The sequence below is a fragment of the Elephantulus edwardii genome, unplaced genomic scaffold (assembly GCF_000299155.1).
Source record: "Elephantulus edwardii isolate Elephantulus edwardi_28Jun2011 unplaced genomic scaffold, EleEdw1.0 scaffold00424, whole genome shotgun sequence".
Taxonomy (NCBI): Eukaryota; Metazoa; Chordata; class Mammalia; order Macroscelidea; family Macroscelididae; genus Elephantulus; species Elephantulus edwardii.
Genome location: NW_006400174.1, coordinates 1,151,989 through 1,173,742, shown reverse-complemented (window position 1 = coordinate 1,173,742; position 21,754 = coordinate 1,151,989). Strand labels below are relative to the sequence as shown.

Here is a 21,754-nt window from a genome sequence, read left to right as displayed (position 1 = left end):
CAGTTTAAGAAGAAATTAACCATTGGTACGTTGAATGTCAGAAGCATGAATGTAGGAAACTAGACATTCTTAAGAAACAGCGCATAATAAATATTGACAGATATTAGTGAAATGAGATGGATATTGACATGGGACATTTTGAATCAGACGATCACATGATCTATGCTGGAGATGAAAAAGTGAGAGAAAAATAGGGTCATTTCATAGTTAAAAAGGCCATTTCTAGATCCATCTTGAAATACAATATTGTGAGTAAAAGGATAATATCCATACACAAACAAGGAAGACCTGTTAATACTAATATCATTCAAATTTATGTGCCAATAACCAGAGCCAGGGAAAAGGAAATAGATTATTTCTATCAACTGTTGCAATCAGAAATTGCTCGAACGTGTAACCAAGATGCATTAACAATAATGGATGACTAGAATGCAGAAGTTGGGAATCAGGAAGAAGGATCATTAGTCAGAAAATATGAACTTGATAAGAGAAATGAAGCTGGAGATAGAATGATAGAATTCTGTATAATCAATGATTTATTCATAGCAAATACCTTTTATAAGAAACAAGTACAGGCTATACACATGGATTTCAACTAATAGGATGCACTGGAGTCAGATCAGTTACATCAGTGGTAGGAATTGGAGAAGTTTAATATCAGCAGTGAAAACTAGGCCAGGTACTGATTGTGGAACAGACCATCAACTGTTCATATGCAAGTTCAAATGAAAGCTAAAAAAGATTAAATCATATCTACTGAATTTTATCTTGAGTCTATCCTCCCTGAATTTAAAAACCATCTCAGGAATAGGTTTGAGGCCTTGAACACTAATGAGCGAAGGGTAGATGAGCTGTGGGAAGATATCAAGAAGAATGCAAAAAGTCATTACAAAGAAGGAAGAAGAAGAAAAGAACATAATGGATGTCAGAAGAAACTCTGTGAATATTGCACTGGAGTACCAAGAAACCAAAGCAGAGGGAAGAAATCAAGAAGTTAAGGAGCTGAATAGAAGATTTAAAAGGGCAGCTCAGGAAGACAAGGCAAAATATTATAATGAAATGTGCAAGGAGCTGGAGTTGAGAAATCAAAAGGGTTGAACTCAGCATTTCTTAAGCTGAATAAACTAAAGAACATATTCAAGCTGTGAGTTAAAATACTTAATGATATTATGGGCAGAATATTGAATGATTTCGGGAAGTAATGAAGAAGAAAAGAGTATACAGAGTCATTGTACCAAAAAGAATTGGCTGACACAGAAGAATTTCATGAAACAACATATATGATCAAGAGGAAATGGTGATGGAGGAGGAAATTCAGGCAGCTCTTAATGACTTGGTAAAAAGAAAATTAAAGCCCCAGGAACCGATGGAATACCAGTTGATGTATTTCCACAAACATGCTGCCCTGGATAAGCTCAGCAAGTTGTGCCAAGAAATCTGACCAGCTGACTGGAAGAGGTCCATATTTATTCCCATTCAAAAAAAAGGTGACCCAACAGTGTGGAAATTATCGAAAAATATCACTAATGTCACACACTAGCAAAATCTTGCTGAAGATTATCCAAAATTGACTGAAACAGTACATTGACAGAGAACTACTGAAAATAGAGGATGGGTTTATAAGAGCTTGTAGCACTAGAGACATTTTTGCCAATGTTAGATGGATCTTGGCAGAAAGCAGAGTACCAGAAGAATGTCTGTTTCATTGACTATACAAAGGCATTTGACTATGTGGGTCACAACAAATTGTGGCTAACCTTAAGAATGGCAATACCAGAACGCTTGATTGTGCTTATGCGAAACCTATGCTTGGACCAGGAAGCAGTCTTCAGAACAGAGCAGGGAAACAGGAAAGGATTGTGTCAGGGATGCATCCTGTCCTCGTACTTTTTCAGTCTACACGCAGAACCATCATTCGGGAATGAGGGTTCATGAGGAGGAATAGGGCATCAAATTGGAGGAAGACTCATGACCTATGATATGTAGACGACAACTTTGTGGAAACTGAAGACCTGAAGTGCTTGCTGCAGAAGGTCAAGGACTGTAGTCTTCAATATGGATTGAAGCTAGCTGAACATCAAGAAGACAGATTCCTACCACTGGGCCAATTCTCAGCATCATGACAGATAGAGAAGAGGTTAAAGTTGTTAACAGTTACAGTTTGCTCAGCTCTACAATCAATGCAGTCAGGAAATCAAGAGACAAATTGCATTGGGAAAAATCTGCTGTCAGGGACCTATCCAGAGTGCTGAAAATCAACGATGTCTGTCTAGAGACTAAGATGCACCAAATCCAGGCCATGGTCTTCGTAATTACTTGTTACACTTCAGAGAGCTGGACAGTGACTAAGGATGACAGAAGAATTGATACCTTTGAGTTGTGCTGGAGAAGAGTCTTGAACATACCATGGACTGCCAAGAAAAACAGATCTATCTTGGAGAAGGTGAAACCAAGTTTCTCCTTGGAGGCTAGGATTTTTGAAGCTCCATCTCACATACTTTGGGCACATGGCCAGGAGACTGGTCCTGGGAGAAGGACCTCATTCTCAGAAGGGTCGAGGGACAGCACAGGAGAGGAAGACCTCGGATGAGATGGATTGATAGAGTGACATAGGACAGTGGGGGATGATGTGTCAAAATTAGTGAGACTGGCTCAGGACAGGGCAGGTTTCAGAGCTACTGTATGTAGTGTTGCTGTGAGTTAACAGGTGCTTTAACAGCACATGACAACAACAATAAGATCAGATGTGGTCTACCACCCTCCTGCACTTGTGTGCTGTCAAGTTGGAAGTAGCCCATCACTGCTTTTCAGAGGCAGTTAATTGCATGAAAGGAGATTGCCCATCTTGCTGTCATGGAGCAGCTGGTAAATTTGAACCACATGCCTTTAAGATTGCAGCACAGCTTCTTGCCATTTCGCCACCAAAACGCCCTATTCTTGTTCCACTTCTAATTCCAGCGCCAGGCTTACTGCCCTACTGAGGAAGAAATCTGTTGAAATGACTACACATCTCATGGAACCATAGTCATACACTTAGGGGATTTATTGGAGAAGCTGACAGGCTCCAGTTCAGGTTAACGACAGGATACAGTCCAGACAGCTTCTCTAATGTGTTTACAGGCCCTTTAGTCTTTAGCGTCATGGCTTAGATCACTGTTACAAAGTTCCCTTAGTCCTGCCAGCTATGTGTGGAGTCTTCCCTCAGTCCTCCAGCATGCTTGGGCAAAGACCTCGAGCTCTGTGCGGCAGTAGTCCCAAGTCAGCTCTGTCTCCACTTGGTCTCTCGCTTTCTACTGAAGTCGCTGTTCATGTGGGTACTGGTCTGACTGCTGCATTAGTCTCTGGCCTTGAAGAATTTGTACTGCACTTTCTGTTCCCTCTTGCTGGTAGTAAGATTCTCAAATTTTGCTCTTGAACAGCTCAGTGTAAAACTTGGTGGAGTGGCAGAACTAGCCCAGCAGCCCCTTGTGCATAGACTAACACATCTTCTTTACATGTTCCCTCCCAGCCATGTGGCAGAGTCAGTCAGTGCCTGGAAAAGCTGTTTGAAATACCACATATACTTTTCTTGTAAATCTTAGATCACTGTCTCTAGTTCTTATCTGTAAGCACTGGTGGTCCCATAGGCCTGTTCTGGAATACAGAGCACGCTGGTGAGCATATTCTCACCTGTAGACCAGAAGTCCTCCACTTCGTTGTTTGTGGTTTTTCCTCACAAGGCACATTTGATAATGTGTGGAGTCACTTTGGCTGTAACGATTTAGGAGTGGAGTTGGTGCTGGCAGTTAGAGAGTGGAGATCAGGGATGCTCCTGAACATTCTGCATCCCCTGCAGTAAAAGCGTTAGCTGGTTCAATATGTCATATGTCAGGCGTGCCAAGGTTGAGAAGCAGCGGTAAATCACATTTGGAATCGTTAAAGGGTGTCACCAGGCCCAGGAATCTTAATTGGGCAGGGCACTAACATTCAGAAAACGTCACAGTTCTGTTTTAGGAGCTTACTCTGGGGAGAATATTGGACACTTTTTTTTAACAGTGCCCTTTTCTGATCAGAACTTTTGACATAGAAAACGCTGTGTTTGTTTTCTTGTGTGTTGTTGTTACCAACTCACAGCTTGGTGGGTTTTCAAAGGCAGTAAATTGCACAGGAGATTTCCCATCTTTTTTGTGCAGAGCAGCTGGTGGCTTTGAATTTCATACCTTAGAAATTGCAGCACATCATATTAACCACAAGGCCACCAGAAAGAACTCTTTTTTTTTTTTTCACCAGTGCCCATACCTGGCCCAGCATGTTTCATAGGCAGTAAATCACACTCTGCTCCTCTTTCTCCCATGGAGCAGCTGGTGGATTTGAACCATATACCTTTTCATTGGTATTGCAGTTACTTACCATTAAGCCATCAGAGCTCCCTATGCTCTAGTAGCTAGATATTCAATAGGCTGATTCATTTAATTGTACTAAAGGGAGCACAACATGACATGTACCGTGGAACCTCAAAGAGAATTCTGCGCCGCCCTTGTGTTAACACTCCAGCTACTTGCCCCATGGGTGTGTCCACTGCCTCCCATTTTCCTGTTTCAGGAGCTGCGGGCTATCTTCCCGTGGCTAGTTGAGAACATATTTGGCAGCCTCGATGGTGTCCTCCTGGGCTGGAATCTCCGCTGCCTGCAGGGGCGAGTGAACCCTGTTGAATACAGCATTGTGGTGGAGTTTTTGGACCCCGGGTAGGTAGCTGTGGTGCTCAGAAGATCCAAGGTATTTCCTTGTATTCCTCTTTCTGAATTCTGTTTCTTAAAGAAGTAGAACAAAATGGTTAGCAGTTCATCTGCTTATTTTACTTTATTTTAATTTTGTACTCAGTGGCCCAATGATGAAGTTGGTTTATAAACTGCAAGCTGAAGACTATAGGTTTGACTTTCCAGTCTCCTACCTTCCTGTAAGTATGTGTCTTTTAATGGTGAGAACAGTGCCTGGGGCAGAGCAGGTCCTTTGTAGTGGCAGTGATGGAGGGAACATGCAGGGCATGGTGCCTTATGACCCTGGACAGGAAGATACCTACGTACCTGTTCAGGGCCCAAGAAGGATCACACATTAGAAATTAAACAGATTGTTTTTTCAAAAGTATTCAGACCAGCGCTGCTCATCTTATGCCTGGCCAACCCAGATCAAGTGCCACATGCCCCCGGTACAGAGGTGTTACAGGTTTTGTCTTGGTCAGCTTCCCAGAGGGCTGCACCATGGGAGGGATGGGAGCCTGAAAGCTGCTCAGGATCCCCTCCCACTCCACAGGGCCCTGTGAAGGCATCCATCCAAGAACGAGTCCTCCCCGACAGCCCGCTGTACCACAACAAGGTCCAGTTCCCCGCCAGTGGGGGCCTTGGCCTCAACCTTGCCCTTAGTATCCTTTTTTGTCTCCCAGGTGGGAACGATGGGGGTGTTCATCATGGGAGGAGGAGGTGGGACCCAGCACACAATGGGGGTCCAACACCATCCTTGCACTTATTCCTTGATGCTGCTGTCAGATTCTTTTGAGTATTACTTGTTCTTCTTTGCCTTGAGCCTCATCACTCAGAAGGTACAGGACGGGGCTCTTGGGAGTGTTACTTTACCATGGCCTCCTTGTAGAGAGTGGGCTTTTGTTCCTGAAGAGAGCAGAGGGGGCTTGGAGTCTGGGTGCTAGCTGTTTGTACATTCTCTGCAGCTAGCTCATTGCCACCCTCTTCTTCCAGCCTTTGGTAGTGTCTCTCTCTCTCTCAGCCATTGCCCCTTTGTGAAGACCATGGGACTGTGGGTGGACTAACCCCAGTGTGGGTGGCTGGAGTGAGGTCAGGAACTGGTCGAGCATCTCCTCATTCTGTTTCCCGTTTCTCTTTCATCTCTTCTCACAGTGCATCATGCTGTTCCCAACTAGAACATCCCCGTAGACTTTCTGCAGTCTGGTGGGGAAGACCTTGGGGTGGACTGAGAGGGAAGCTTTAAGACTCCAAGGAGTTGGTCCTGGGCAGGGATGTCCTGAGAGGAGGGTCTTCTTAGGCCCTAAGTCAGGGAGCAGCTCGATGCTGGCTGCTCGGATGTGTGGCTCTCTGGTACCATACACTGGCTGAGGTGCCCCCAGAGCCCCACGTAATGACATGTTTGTTTTTCCAGCCACTGCCTACATCCCTCCAAGTCCGGACTTCTGACTGCGCCTACTTCTTCCTGGTAGACAGGTACCTGTCATGGTTCCTGCCTACTGAGGGCAATGTGCTCCCTCCACTTTTCTCCAGTCCTGGGATGTCCAGCCCCTCACCTGCTCCCAGGTAAGGCTCCTAGCTACCCCGGCACTTGGTTTCCTGCAGATTAGGTGGTCCAGGAGCTGGCCCTGTTCCAACAGCTCATCATGAAGCTGGCCCTTCCCACAGAGTCACTCAGTTATATTATGTTAACCTGCCAGCACAGGGGTCCCTTCCTGTCCAGAGTTTCCACTGGACAGGGCTCTCAGGTCTAGGGTCTTAACACAGCTGGTGGGCATGCACTTGTGTGTGTCATGGAAACTCTTGAGCTTGCCAGTGGTGTGTGGCATTATGGAAGCTCTTGGGTCCTTTATTTGCATATGGAGTGGCAGCTAGCTTTTGTTCAGCCCTCAGCAGCTTCCCTCTCCTCACTGCCTGCAGAGGTGGTGAGCAGAGTAGATGGTTTGCTGGACCAAGTCAAGAAAGTCGCTAAAGATCCCAAGAGATTGTATTCTGGAGAGAAAGGACATGGAGGGTAGTCCTGGGCGCTGAGACTGTTGGCCCGTGCAGGTGGACTTGAGTGAAGTTCTGATCAAGAAAAGGACAAGAGCGTTGGCTCTGCCCGCAGAAGGTGCTCCAGGTCCACAAGCAGCTGCCTTTGCTTCCCTGACCTCATAGCTTGTCTATCATCACTTGGGAGATGACAGGCACTGGCCCTTGTCTCTTCTGCTGCCAAGTCAATACCTGGTTTTCCAAAGAGCCTGCTCTTACTCACTGTGTACACGAAGATATGTATTGGAAGTGTGAGAATGCAGGGGTTTCCTGGGTAGATGTACACACAGGCCTTCATGCTGGTGATGTTCCAGGCTGAGTGGAGAGCATGAGTGAGAGCCAGTAGTATACACACACATACTCACACATCCACCCCCAGGCTGAGAGAAGGGTGTTCATGAGAGGTAGTGGTACACATACACTCTGGATGAGAAGAAGGTGTGGATGAGACAGTGGTATGTATGGACACAGACACACACCGCTTTAGGCTGAGAGGAGGGTGTGAATGAGAAGTAGGGGTAAACAAACCTGTACCTCAGGCTGAGAGGAGGATATGGATGAGAGCTGGGGACACACACAAATACCTAACCCTAGACTGAGAGGAGGACGAGGAATGAGATACAGGGACACACAGAAAGCCTAGGGTACACATACATAATAGGCTGAAAGGAAGTGGCTATGGATGAGAGGCAAGGGCATACACACACACGCGCGCGCGCGCACACACACACACCCATCCCTCTTCCCTGCCAGGCTGAGAGGAGGGTGTGAATGAGAGCCCTGAGTACACACACATAACACCTAGGCTGAGAGAAAGGTGGATGATAGCCAGAGGTATACACACACACCCTCGGGGCATGGTTCTCTTGGTTTTGCTCTCAGAATCATTTCAGACATATAATTGTGCACAGTGAAGGTTCTTAAAGAACCTTTAAGAGTCGGCATTCAGATTCCTGGAGTATGGATACTTGCACAGTGGTCCACACACGTTTACCTTGTTTGTGTGTTATGATCCACGGAGGCACAGACGTGGTAGTTGTACTAAACAGGAACCCACTGCCCCACACAAGCACTGCACATCTGCACAGCAGACCCACAGGCTTGCCTCCACCTCATCCTCAGACGCCATTGAATCCACCTCAATCCACCAGGACTCTGTGGTTCCACTTCCACCCTCCACCAATTTCTAGGGCTGTGAATCCTCTCAGAGGGGGCTGCCATCTTCCTCCCATGGAGTAGGGGGGATGGGACAGCATGTTATCCAGCACACAGCACTGAGCCCCTTCTTTCTTAGTAGTTGTCCTAAATATCTGATTCAGGCTCATCCCCGTGTGCTCTGCACCTGTCTTTAGTTTCCTGATCTTTTCTGACCTTGATGCTTTCAAGGCATGCAGGCCACACTGCAATAGAATATGTTTTGTCATATTCTAGCCCTGTGATGGTTGTTTGTCCTATTGCTCACATCAGCTTTCCTTTTTCTTACTCAGGTAGATGATGAATGATTTTATTGTACGTCCTTGATGCTCTGTGGGGCTAAAATACACCCTCCCCTTTTAAAAAAAATTGATTTGCATATAAACATATATAGCAATTTGTAGGTGTGCTTTGTATTTTATACAGTCGTTTATATAGATATATTTTATGTAGCTGATTACCATTGATCTGTTTCTATTGTTTCGTCCTTTCTGATCCCCATTGAATCTTTACCATTCCTTCAGTCTCCCCTCCACCACCAACCTCTGCTATCATATTGGTTTTAACCTCCTCCCATTTTTTTGTACCCCTTCTTTCTCTTCCCCTTTTGTACACTTATATAAGTTGCTCAGTGCAGTATTTGTCCTCATGTGACTGAGATGTTTCCAAGTTATTTATTGCTCCTTAGTGCTATATAGTATTCCATTGTGTGGATGTACCACAATTTCCCAGTCCATTTGTTTGTTAATTATTGGTCATTTGGGCTGTTTCCATGTTCTTGCTACTGTGAATCATGTTGCTTATACAAAGTGTCCCAGCACTGATACCCTTGGGATATATTACTAGCAGCACAATAGCTGGGTCCTATGAGATTTCTATGTTCAGTGTTTTGAGGAAATGCAAAATTGTCTTCCACAGTGGTTGTGTGCAACATTAGCTTCATTCGTTGGATTGTGGGTGTCTTGGCCAGGTGTTTTTTCTGCATGGGTACTTTAGGGTTTGTGAGGTGTGAACGTGCCAGTCGTTGTGAGGCTGGCACAGTGCTGGAGACTGTTGGTTTCTCGTGTGTATGGGGTTCTGGGGCTGGATCACTTTGCCAGCAACTAACGAGTTGGTCTTTGGCCAACTCAGGTATTGCTGGCCTGTGACCAAACAGTGAGCTACACCTTGGCTGGTTGATTGCTGCTGTAAAGATGGCCTTTCTCTTCTCCCAGTGTGCATTTCATTTTGTCAGTGCAGATTTGGGTTCCTGTGTGCTTCAGCAGGTTATCATCTGTTGCTAGTCCCTGACATGATCTTGTTTTCTCAGGACCACAGCCATGCCCTTCACCTCCTACGGCCTCCATCACCCCAGCCTTCTGAAGCGCCACATCTCTCACCAGACGTCAGTGAATGCAGACCCCGCCTCCCATGAGATCTGGCGCTCAGAGACATTGCTCCAGGTGAGCACCAGGGCAGCTGTCCACTACGTCAAGTGGGCAGGAGTGGGTGGGCCAGCACCCCATGGATAGGCTCACAGATGCCAGTGTCTCCTCCTATGAAGTTTGGATGGATCCCCTGGAAACTAAGACAGGCCACAGTGATATCAGAGGGGAGAGAAGATAAAGAACAAAGACAGACACTCCTGTGGACATGGGGTAAAGTGTGAGCAGAAAACACTGCCAGCGATGTGTAGAGAAGCGGGTCATTCGGCTCAGGTCCATGTCCTTGGAGCTTGTTCCTGTGATCACTTCAGAGGCAGTTAGACCTGCCCCAGGTGTGCCCTGTGGAGGCCTCCACTCAGGCCCACAGCCCCCTCAGTGACCGCCTAGGATGTGGACAGCTGAGAATCTTCCACCTTCCTTGCAGCTCAGGTGTGGTTCCGTTTTCATTCTTTCACAGCAGCCCACACAGTGTGTCTTTTGTGATGGCAGCGCATCTCCTTACCACTAGTCTACCCAAGTTCGGAGGGCCCATAGGATGTGGTTCCATTCACACTCAGGTTATGGATTGTGATGGGGACAGGCAGCTGGGACACCACTTAGGGGTGTGAACCAGACGCCCAAGCATTTTTTGCAGGTGTTTGTTGAGATGTGGCTCCACCACTACTCCCTGGAGATGTACCAGAAGATGCAGTCCCCTCATGCCAAGGTAAGTCTGTTGGGCCCTGGGCCCACCTGCCAGCCTCCTCCTCTTCTTTAAACAGTTAGGGATGGAAGGCTGGATAGCAGCCAGCTGAGACCCACCATCTTCCGTCCTGCAGATACCAGGAGAAAGGTGGGATGAGTGCTGAGATGGGTCTGCACCCTGAGGCCTGAGCAGTTCAGGCTGGATGTTTGTCCTCTGGAGGCAGCACTGGATGCTATCTCAAGCCTCATGTTGAGGTTGCCACAAGAGTGGGTGCTCTTGCTCCAAGAGAGCTGGGTCCCCATAGAGGGGTGTCTGTGTCTGGTCCCTCCCATCAGCAGCGCTGCCATACTTGTCCAGTGAGGTAGCCAGCCACCTAGGCCAACCCCTGATGCCCAGCCTGAGCCTCTTCTGCATGCCCACACTGCCCCTTGCTGCCTTCAGAGCAGCAGGCAGTTGTCTGGGTAAGCAAGGCCAGTGCCATTTTACATAAGATCCTCTCTTCCCCCCCTTACTTCCTGCTTATTACACTGGCAGCATGGCCACTTGCCAAGCAAAGTTCAGAGCAAGCTTGTTCCAGCATACCCTTTGTCATGCTTTGGTGTGGTCCCTCAAGTGGCCAAGTGGAGCCTCAGAATCCCATTCCCTGAAGCAGCTCAGCTTTCACCTCCACACACACCTCCTAAAGGTGGTGGTCACCCAAACCCTGCCACCCAGCGGGTGCTTCCATCCACTTTGACGTTTTTGCCACAGGGAGTTCCCAAGAGCTTGCTCTAGACTTAAGAATTGTTGGAGGGTAGAACTCAAATGGGAATGAGGTCTTTTCTCCATTCTTGACCTCATGCAGAGGAGGATGAGGATGGGGCTACCAGCCAGACTCCTCTGAGACACCTGGAGTCATAGTGTGCCTGCAGTGCTCTTCCTGATTCCTGATTGAGGATGCTGCATGCTCCTGACCAGGGCTTGGTGATCGTGGCCAGCTGAACAGTCAGTCCACCTTGGGCTCTGCACATGGCTGGCTGGCGTGCTGTTTGCTGTGTTATCTCTTGTCTGCTCATTATGACTTTGGCGTAGGAAGCCAGCATGCTCGATGTCACCCTGCCTCACTTGCCTTGCCTGCTGGGAGGTGCCTTCTGAGCTCTTGTGACTTGTGAGGAATTTGGGTCCTCAGTGCTGGCAGTGGTAGTGGACTCTCTCCCTCCTGGGGATACCTCCCTGCTCCCATAGCTGCTTCTTCACAGGGTGGAGCTTGCAGGCTGGGCTGCTGGAGTCATTGCAGTGATGGGGGGAAGACAGGAAGCACCCCAGGCCTCCAGAGAGCTCCCTTGGTCTTTTTACCGTTGACTCAAAACCAGATTGATTGCTCACGTTGGCCCATGGGACGGGGTTGAATTTCCCCTTTGGGTTCCTGAGGCTATAGATCTTGTGGGAGTAAATTGCCTCGTTCTCCTTTTGCCCGGCAGCTGGCAAGTTTAAACCACTGCCCTTTGGCTTAGCAGTCCAACACTTCAGTTGCTACATCACCAGGGCTGCCCTTCCCATTGGGGCTGAGAGAAAATACAGGAAGACTAGAGGGGCTTGCTGTAGAGGTGAGCCTCGGCCAAGGCCCACCAAGGCTCAGGCCCTGCTCAGCACTAACCCCCTGGTCCTTGGGGTCCCTGCTCTTCCTGATCCTGTGGGAGCAGGAATGTGGCTCTACAAGTGCCCTGAGTCCTAGGCCTGCCTGAGCTCTGCTTTAGTTTGCTGATACCACCTCCCGAAGCTTCCTGCAGGCCATGTGCACCAGCATGGAAGGTCCAGACTGTCTGTGGGATCCCTGACTGAGCAGGCATGCTGGCCTGTTTTGGGGAATGGCTGTGCAGGGCTGGGATGCTTCCTGCTCTGGCTTGCACGGGTCTGCCTTGATGTCCTGCCTCTCCTGTGGGCCCGGGATGGGCATGCTGCTCACATGGAGGTCTTGCAGGTAGACTGGTGGTGGGGCTGGTCAGGGCCGTACCTGGCTGTGGAGGTCACTTTTCGCAGGCCTCTTCCCTTCTGCAGCCGCTATCCCATTATCCATGGCTACTCCTGCTGGCTCACCTAGTCTGGGCTTTAGATGAGCGATCCCTGGCAAGTAGAGGTCCCCAGAATGAGAGCTGCTGAATTGCTTGCATCATCTCTGGGCAGGGTTTCCCCGACTGCTGTAGGACTTGATGATAATACTATGCTGCTTGTTCATCATGCACCTGCTGAGCTGCCTGTGCTCGTCTTGGTGCCCTCAGGAGCCAGCCCCAGGCCCTAAGAGTCCCAGAGAAAGGGAGCGGGCAGTGATGGGGTTAGAGAGACAGGCTCACTCGTTCTCTCTCTCTCTGGTTCCTGTTGGTTTGGTAAATTTTGAATTCCCTTTAAGCCAACACAGAGAAGCGGCTATCTGGAGCTGGTTTCTGAAAATTTCTCTTTTGACCTGGACTTTAGGGCCTTTGGCCAGAAATATCCCCAGCATCCCTGATCCTGAGGGGTCACAGTGTGGATACCTCTCATAGGGGATGTGAGCCCGCGGGGTAGGGGTCCCTTAGAAGGAAATCAAGCTGATCTGGTTGCACAAAGCTTAGAGAAGTTGTGTGGGACCTCATGATCTGGGGACCATGTCCTGGCAGTCAGGATGGGCCTGGCTCTCACATGAGGGCCCCTCTTCCACTTTACTGAACCAGGAGGGATCTCATTTTGGGGAGTGGGGGGGAACGATGCTTCACCAGCTGAGCTGCTGGTGCTGTAGTTGTGTGGACTGGCACTGACTGCTTTTGTTTTGTTTTTCTCTTTCTCCTTTTCTGGGCTTACTCTTAACTTTGGTTTCTCTCCCCCTCTCGGCCCTGCCCCGTGCCCTCCGTCCGTCTCTTTCGGCTCCTCTCCTCTGTCTGTTGTCTCAGCTGGAGGTTCTGCACTACCGACTCAGTGTCTCCAGCGCCCTCCACAGTCCTGCCCACCCCGGCTTCCAGGCCCTCCACACGTACCAAGTACTGGTCATCGCGTTTGGCGTTTGTTCCATTTACTTCCAGCCTGAGGTGCCTCCTGCAGGTCACCTTCAGGCACCATGATAGGAATCAAGGCTGGGGAACAAGTGTTTGGTGATTCAGGACTAGTTCTCTGCAGAGTGAGCCATGTCAGCCCTCAGCCTGGCCCTGTGGGAAGGAAGGATGGTCTCAGTTCTGCTGGTGCTGGGCCGCAGTCCCTGCCACACACAGTCCTTCAAGTGTGGGGCCTCAGTCCCAGGCTCCGATCTGGCTGCTGGCACAGGGCAGCTGTGACTGTGTGACCTCTGCCACCTGACTCTTCCTGGTGCATGGCCTCTCTTCTCATTGGTGTCACTTGCATTCAGAAGTATCAGCCAGCTTGGACCCCGCCAGTGTTGTGCAGCCAGGGCTTGCTAGGGGAAGAGCATGGATCCTGGTCTCACACCACTGAGACTTCCTGATGGCAGTTGGCCAAGCCTCTCCCAGTCTTTGCTAGTCATTCTCTGAGTTCTCAGTGGTGGATGAGGGCAGCTTGCACTTTTGAGGGGAGGAGAGGTGTGAGGCACAGGCCTCTGGGGAAGAAAAGGCAGATCTGGGAGGAACTTGGACCCAGGAATGTTGGAGAGTTATGATTGACCAGCTTGTGGAATCAGTTCCTGGAAGATGTGGCTCAGGGATCCCACTGTGCTCCTGAGCTGTCCAGTTCACTCTCTGGGAACGCACAGCAGCTCACTGTGAATCTCAGTACAAGACAGGAAAGCATGTTCTGTCAAGTGTTGAGAGGGAATTGGCGAAGGCAGCCTGCAGTGAGGGCACTGAACACACAGCCTCACAAGGAGAGGCTGATCAATCGAGAGGAAAGGCTGATGGGGTGTCCAGGGAGGGTCTGGTGTAAGCTGTGCACTGGAGGTTCATTTCTGGCCTCTGTGTGAGTCCGGTGTCCCAAGTACAAGATAAGAGACCTGGCTAGAGGGATAAGACCTTAGGGGTTGTGACCCAGTGAGGTACAAGGGACCAAGGCAACTTCACCTTGAAACTCAAGGGAAGTGGAGTTCGAGATGGGAGTTGGAAGACAGAACATTTGGGCTGACCTGTGGGAAATGGAGAAAGGCAGTAGGAGTGAAAGACCAGCTGGCCCCCTAGGTAGGGAGGGGTAGCCCCCCCCTCCCCAAGTGCCTGGCTGAAGGAGGACAACTCCAAAGGCCAGGCCAGGGAATGACCCTGGAAGGAGACACCTCATGGGGCAGGATGGCTGCTCAGAATTGAGTTAACATTGTTACTAAAATGTTTTGTGTCCCAAGCATCTGACCTGGGGTCCACAGACAGTGTTTTGTGGTGGGAGACAGTGGCTTGTGGGGTGGGGCCTCAGGGTGTGGGCCTTCAATGCTCTGCTACACTGTGGTTGTAAGAGGCAACTTGACCCTCACCTGGGGTGCAGAGCTGCAGAAACCCCACAACAGCAAGTGAGTGTATACTCACTTTGTGACTCAGATTGGGTCCTTGAGATTGTGACTGCCCTGGTCTTTAGGTTTTACCTGAAGGAATAAGACCCCTTGACCAGGTGGATTGACACAGTGATAGCAGCAGTGGGCTCTAATGTGTCAGGAAGTGTGAGAATGGAGCAGGCTAGCAGAGGGTTCAGGTCTGTTGTTCACAGGGTCACTGTGAGTCATGATTGACTTGACAACACCTGACAACCGCAAAGGGGATACAGGAGGAAGCACAGGGCCGCTCACAGCTGGAGCCCCTCTCCTGTCGTCCAGAAGCAAGCCTGGAAAGGGCATATTTACCTGGGAACAAAGAATCCAGGGTCCTGATACATTCTGCAGGCCCACAGGCCCAGCAGCAGGCTTGAATCTGCATCCTCCTGCTCAGCATTGGAAAGGCCTGAGGACATGCAGCCAGGTAGCAGTGACAGACATCACCTGCATGTCCTCAGCCGCACATGGCAAGAGTTGTACTGAGTCAGGAGGGGAATCATTTTCCAGGCCAGGGGTTTTATGGAGCTCCCCACGAGGGCTCCCAGTCTGGGCATTGGCTGTCACATCTCAGGCCAGATTCAGCTCAGACTGAGTGTTGCAGTGTGTGTCTCTGCAGGTTGGGGCCCCACACCCTTCCCCTGGATGGGCTCAGTCCTGGGAGGTGGTATGGTCACCCGTGGGGAACATGGGGCCTCCTTGCAAGTGGCCCAGGCCAAACCATCTTTCCTCAACCCCAGGAGTCATTCACGCCCTCTGAGGAGCACGTGCTGGTGGTGCGGCTGCTCCTGAAACACCTGCACGCCTTCTCCAACAGCCTGAAGTCGGAGCAGGCTTCACCCACAGCGCACTCCCACGCCACCAGCCCCCTGGACGAGTTCAAACGGTGCGTGTGGGGCTCCTGGGCACTGACCATAGGCCCCATCTCCTCGTCTTGTCACTTGTAATGGGATAGAGTTGGGTGACCCCTTCCTACTCAGGTCTCCTCACCTCCGTCTGGCCTCAAAGTCCTGGAAACAGATAGGAGGATAGCTGGGCGGGCAATGTCTTCCCTAAGCGAGCACTCACTCTTCTGTCGGAAGAGTCAGACTGGCCAGGGGCAGAGGACAGTCTGTCATCTTGTCCAAATAGAGCAAGAGTGCCTGGCAGTGTGGACAGGTTTCCGAGGGCTTCCTGGGATGGAGAGTGGGCTCTGCTTGCTCTGCGTTTTCCATGCTGGGCCAGGTCCCACTGCGTGTCCACCCAAAACCTCACATTCTGCAGAAGGGGGAGAAGAGGAGTCCTGAAGTCCCAGGCACAGTTCCCCTCAACAGGGTCATCTGGGGCCTTCCAGGTCAGCCAGCAGCAGGCTGACCCTGCTTTCCTTCCAGGGCTGCTGTCCCCCGCTTTGTCCAGCAGAAGCTTTACCTGTTCCTACAACACTGCTTCGGGCACTGGCCTCTGGATGCATCATTTAGAGCGGTCAGTACAGGCCCTCGGCATCTCTGGTGGAGTGTGGGTAGGGCACAAGATGCAGAATTGGGCCTGGGTGCATCTCAGTGTTCTGCCCATTGCTGGTTCCAAAGTCTGCCTCTTGGTGCTGTAATGCCTTGCCACCGTGCTGAGCTCTGCCATTTCACAGGGCAGCCAGAGATCTGGCCCACTAGGGCTGGAACAGCTTGTCTGCACCTGGAGTGAGGTCCTGCCCCACTCCTGGAAGAGCCAAAGCAAAGGGGTGGTGGACCTACAGCTCCCTGCATGTCCTCCTGCCCAGGCACTGGTCACTGGGGAATCTCAACTCTTGCCAGGTCCTGGAGATGTGGTTGAGTTACTTGCAGCCATGGCGGTATGCACCCGAGAAACAGCCTCAGAGCAGTGACTCCCAGCCGCGATGTGTGTCTGAGAGATGGTGAGCCGGGATCCCCTTTAGCCCCCGTGGCTTCTTGCCTTCTTTTCTGTGCACTGCACTGTGGGCAGGGGCAACCGGGGGGTCTGTACTGTGCTGTGTTCAGTGGAGCCTGTCCTGACTTCCACTCTGGGGTGCTCTTCTGTGCCCCTGGAATGTGCACCCTGGCCTGAATTTATCCCCTGAGTGGTCTCCTTTGCTTGCAGATATACTTTGTGGTCCTCTTCATCCTGTAAATGTTCTGCTGGTCCTTGCTGGCCGCTGCCTATCACTCCCCTGCCCACTTCTCATGACCACCCCACAGCTTCTCCTGGTATCCTTCCTCCTGCTGGCTTCCTAGCACCTGCTCTGCTGCCCCAGGCCCTGCCTCCTCCCCTTTCCTGGCTCTTCTTCTGCAAGGGCTCCTGGATGGCTTCAGCCATGTGCATTCAGGAGCACTTGACCTTGGTCCTCATTCTTGTGACTGTACTTGTTCTTTGTTGTTATGCTAAAATAATTTTAACAAAGCTCTTGACTTTTCAGCATCTCACACATGAAGTTCCTCAACTTTAGTTAGTCACTAGATAGTGACCACCACCACCACCACTTGTTTTTTTGGAGGGAGGTGTTCTTTTTTAAAAAAAAAAATTATATTAGTTTGCTTACAAAGTTCATATATATTGTTTCCCACGATCCCTCATTCACAATTTCACACAATCATTGCTATTCGTTATGTTTCATAAAATCATTCAACATTGAACTGTGTCTACCATTGCTCTGTCTTTCCAGATCCCTGCTGCATCTTTCACATTTCCTTTACTCACCCCTCCATCCACTCACCAAATGTTGCAACCCTGTGATTACCCCCACCCCATTATCCTTGTCCTTTTGCACCCACCGTCCCCTACTTGGATCCTCATAAATGTTTTATTAGTTATCGTTCTGTTTCTACAATAATCTTCTTATGAAGTATTTGCCCTGGGGAATCTGAGTTAGTTCCCTCAGCATAATGCTCTTCAAGTCTCTCCCAAGTAGTGTTTTTTGAAATTGTTGCTTCTGAGTGCTGCATGGTATTCCATCGTGTAAATGTACCACAATTTCTCAATCCATTCAATTGTGGTTGGACATTTGGGCTGTTTCCATGTTCTTACAATGGTGAATAAGGCTATTATGAACATTGGTGTACAAATCTCCAGTTCTTTTGCCTCAGTTCTCATTTTCTCAGGGTATATTCCTAGCAGTGGAATAGCTGAGTCATGGGATTTCTATGCTCAGCTTTTTGAGGAAATGCACACTGCATTCCAAAGTGGTTGTACCATTTTACAATCCCACCAACAGTGTATGAGAGTTCCAATCTCTCCACATCCTCTCCAGTATTTACTGATTGCTAGAGAGTTGGACAATGACTATGGAGGATAGAAGGAGAATTGATGCCTTTGAGCTGTGGTGCTGGAGAAGAGTACTGAGGGTACCATGGACTGCTAGGAAAACAAACAGATTTGTCCTGGAGAGGGTTAAACCGGGTGGCTCCTTGGAGGCAAGGATTCTGAGGTTCCGTCTAACATACTTTGGACATGTTGTAAAGAGAGACTGGTCCTTGGAGAGGGACATCATGCTTGGGAGGGTGGAGGGACAGCGCAGGAGGGGAAGGCCCTCTATGAGGTAGATTGATTCAGTGACTGGGGTAATCAGGATGGAATGTCAGAGACAGTGCGATTGGCACAGGACAGAGCAGAGTTTAGGGCTCTTGTACAGAGGGTCGCTATGAGTTGCAAGCGATTCAACGGCACATAACAACAACAGGGTGCCCTGCTACCGTTTAGGACTGCTACTGGGGTGAGATGGTATCTCAATGTGGTTTTGATTTGCATCTCTCTTATTGCCAGTGGTTTTGAACATTTCTTCATGTGTCTGTTGGCCATCCAGATGTCTTCCTCTGTGAAAAGTCTATGTTTTTTTCCCATTTTTGTAATTGGGTTATCAGTCTTTTTCTTGTGGAGGCCCAGGAGTATTCTGTAAACTTTTGTTATGAGACTTGTGGAAGAGTCAAATATTTTTTTCCCAATTGGTAGGTTTTCTTTTCAACCTGTTGGAAAAAGTTTTTCATGAGCATAGGGATTTAATCTTTAGAAGGTCCCATTCATCAGTTTTATCCTCTCGACACTGCATTTTTGGCTATATTTGTCAGCCTCTTTATACCATAGTCTAGGCTTTCTAAGCTTGATCTCAGTTTGTCTCTTACAAACTTAACGGTTTGGGGCTTTACTCCCAGTCTCTGATCAATCCACCTTGAGGTTATTTTTGTGTACTGAGTGAGATGTCAATCCTGTTTCAGCTTTCTGCAGGTAGCAGTCCGGTTTTGCCAGCACTATTTATTAAAGAGGTTGTTGTTTCCCCGTTTGATAGGTTTTGTTTCCTTGTCAAGTATCAGTTGACCATCGATGGGCCTGTTTCTGGGTTCTTAATTCTGTTCCATTGGTCTCTGTACCTGTCATTGTACCAGTACCATGCTGTTTTTATTATTACAGCTGTGTAGTAGGTTTTGAGATCAAGGAGTGCTATGCCTTCCACTTCATTCTGGTTTTTTAGAAGTGCTTTTCTTATTTGGAGTCTTTTTTTCCTCTCCAAATACTTAACAATTGCCTTTTCTATCCCTTTGAAAAATGAACTTCGTATCTGTATAGGGATTTTGTGTTTTTTTTTCTTTTCAGTCAACCTTAGCAGAACTCAAATTCCCCTTCCCCTTCCTGAACCCCAGTAACCACTACATGGTCTCTAAGTTTCATGTGAGTGGGCTCACACAGTAGTTCTCCCTTTGTAGCTGGTGTATGTTGTTCCATGTGACATTTACTGAAGCATCCATGTCACGGCATGTCTCAAGACTTCACTTGAAGGGACCCCGTTTTTGTGTGGATTACTCCCAAATCTCCTTTTTTTCCCCAACTCGACACCCCCAGAACCTCTCAACTGTCATTGCCAGGGCAATCTGAAAATCCACAGGAGGGGAAGGGTTCAGGGTTGGCTCCTGGCCATCCCAGCTGGCTCTAATTGGGGCATTGGTCGCCAGGGTGCCCTTTGTCCAGGAGAACCTGCTGATGTACACCAAGCTCTTTGTGAGCTTCCTGAATCGAGCACTGCGCACAGACCTGATCAGCCCGAAGAGTGCGCTCATGGTGTTTCGGGTGGCCAAAGTGTTTGCCCAGCCCAACCTGGCAGAAATGATACAGAGAGGTGAGCAAGCCCTTCTCCCCCACCTGGCCAAGTCCTGGCCCTGGAAGCACCTGAGCCTTGGCTGAAGCTGACAGGATGCAGGACCTGACCTGAGGAAGGCCTAGACTTAGGGGCCCCAGAGGACTGGTTGGGAGACATAGGGTACATGTTGGCAGGATAGGGGCTCACGTTAACCCTGTCTTCTGCTTCTGAGAAATCTAGGTTCTTAGAGACAAGTGGCCTTCAGAATGACAGCTATGGGGCCAGTGAGGTAGACATGCTGTGCTAATGGTCCAGAGGGAAGGTGGGAGCTACTGCCAGGAGCTACCTGCTACACAGCTGCTGTTTCTTTTGGGGCTTGGGTAGCACACTTCGAGCCATCTTCTTAGTCCTTCTGAGCTTTTTATCGCTTCCTGTGAATTGACTTTCCTTTTGAAAGAGTAGCAGCACTGAGAGTAGGCCCTTAGCCCTTGCTTGATCCAAGACATACTGCCTGCCACAAAGCTTTTGGTCATGACTTTTGAAACCTAGCAGGCACCCGGCAGTGTTCCCAGAGGTAACTTGGCACTCACAGCCAATGACGCTTTGCCCCCAGGAGAGCAGCTGTTCCTGGAGCCCGAGCTGGTGCTGCCCCACCGCCAGCACCGCATGTTCATGACACCCACTTTCACGGGCAGCTTCCTGTCATCCTGGCCGCCCGCCATTACTGACACCACCTTCAAAGTGAAGAGTCACGTCTACAGCCTGGAGGGCCAGGACTGCAAGTACACTCCCATGTTTGGGCCCGAGGTCCGCACCCTGGTGAGTGTGGGCACTGGGGACATGCTGACCGAAGACCTGAAGAGTGTGTTTTGGAAATCTTGCCAATTTATCCACTGCTTTTGAAGTGGTTCTAACACAGCAATCTCCCTCCCACCAAGTTTCCGAGGCTCTGAGTATTTACTAATTGGATTTAATGGATTTATCTAACAAATCAGTTGTGGGCTTGAAGCCTCTTCTTTAGGTCAATCCAACTTGGTGGGAAGGCACTTAAAAGTATTTAAAATCTATTTAAAGGGAGCTCTGGGTGGCCTAGTGGCAAGAAGCTACACTGCAATCCCAGAGATAAGCAGTTCAAATTCACCAGATGCTCTGCTGGAGAAGGAAGGGCTATCTCCTCCTGTACCAGTCAGATCCAGTTTGACAGTACACACACAAGTAATAATAATAATAATAAAGCTATTTAAATTTATTTAATTCACAGTTGTGTGTGAGCTGATTGGATTTATTGGATTTAGCTAACAATCACCTGTGGGCTGGAAGCTTCTTGTTTAAGTCAGGACCTGGTGGGTGGACCTTTGTACTAAAAGTCAGTTGGGCCTGCGGGCCTGGTGTTAATTGTGTTTGGGAAGAACATTAAGTGGTACAGCACTGCTGTCAGTTTGCTGTACGAGGTATCTTATTGGGGTTACTGTGATGCTGAACACTGTGCCACTGGTATGTCAAATGCCATAATGGTTACCCATGGTGAACAGTATTTGGTAGAGCTCCCACATTAAGATAGGCTTGGAAGTAGGATTGGCATCCACTTCCTCCTCTAGAAACTCTAAACATTAGAGAAACAACAATAGTAGGGTTCATAGGGTCGCTCATACTGGACTCAATGGCGGTTAACAAGTAGTTACAGGAAGAGACTGTCAACTTGTTTGTTAGCCTGATGTTACACACTGCTCCACCAGAGGATCCGATTTAGAAGGCTGTAAGCATCTTTGGAGAGCCTGAGCTCCTGGGCCAACCCTGCCTGCTCACCTGTCTCCCTGACCATTCTCTGCTGCCCCTCCCGAACTGTGGGTGTCCATGTGATCTTGGCAGGTCCTGCGTCTGGCTCAGCTCATCACCCAGGCCAAGCAGACTGCCAAGTCCATCACTGACCAGTCTGCTGAGAGCACAGCTGGCCGCTCTTTCCTGTGTTGGCTGGGCTTTGGCCCTGTGGACAGCAGCAGCTGCTACCCGGCCAACGATCTCGATGACACAGGTCAGGACAGCGTCCGAAAGACAGATGAGTACTTGGAGAAGGCCTTGGAGTACCTGTGCCAGATATTCCGAGTACGTAGTACATTGTGCAGTGTGACTAGCCCTGTGCACCCCTCTCCCCCTGTGGCCAGCACT

At 49.3% G+C, this 21,754-nt stretch overlaps 1 protein-coding gene across 1 annotated transcript in view; it reads left to right on the top strand.

Annotated features, from left to right (window-relative positions):
• LOC102858073 (sphingomyelin phosphodiesterase 4-like) overlaps positions 1-21,754 on the top strand; it is a 31,788-nt gene that overhangs the window by 8,985 nt on the left and 1,049 nt on the right. The window contains exons 4-17 of the mRNA XM_006902535.1: positions 4,582-4,724; positions 4,861-4,936; positions 5,290-5,398; positions 5,523-5,575; positions 6,148-6,299; positions 9,268-9,400; positions 10,017-10,088; positions 12,971-13,057; positions 15,273-15,418; positions 15,903-15,993; positions 16,320-16,420; positions 19,464-19,627; positions 20,202-20,407; positions 21,458-21,691. Of these exons, the coding sequence (XP_006902597.1) occupies positions 4,582-4,724; positions 4,861-4,936; positions 5,290-5,398; positions 5,523-5,575; positions 6,148-6,299; positions 9,268-9,400; positions 10,017-10,088; positions 12,971-13,057; positions 15,273-15,418; positions 15,903-15,993; positions 16,320-16,420; positions 19,464-19,627; positions 20,202-20,407; positions 21,458-21,691 (1,767 nt within the window). The remainder of the gene's footprint in view (positions 1-4,581; positions 4,725-4,860; positions 4,937-5,289; positions 5,399-5,522; positions 5,576-6,147; positions 6,300-9,267; positions 9,401-10,016; positions 10,089-12,970; positions 13,058-15,272; positions 15,419-15,902; positions 15,994-16,319; positions 16,421-19,463; positions 19,628-20,201; positions 20,408-21,457; positions 21,692-21,754) is intronic.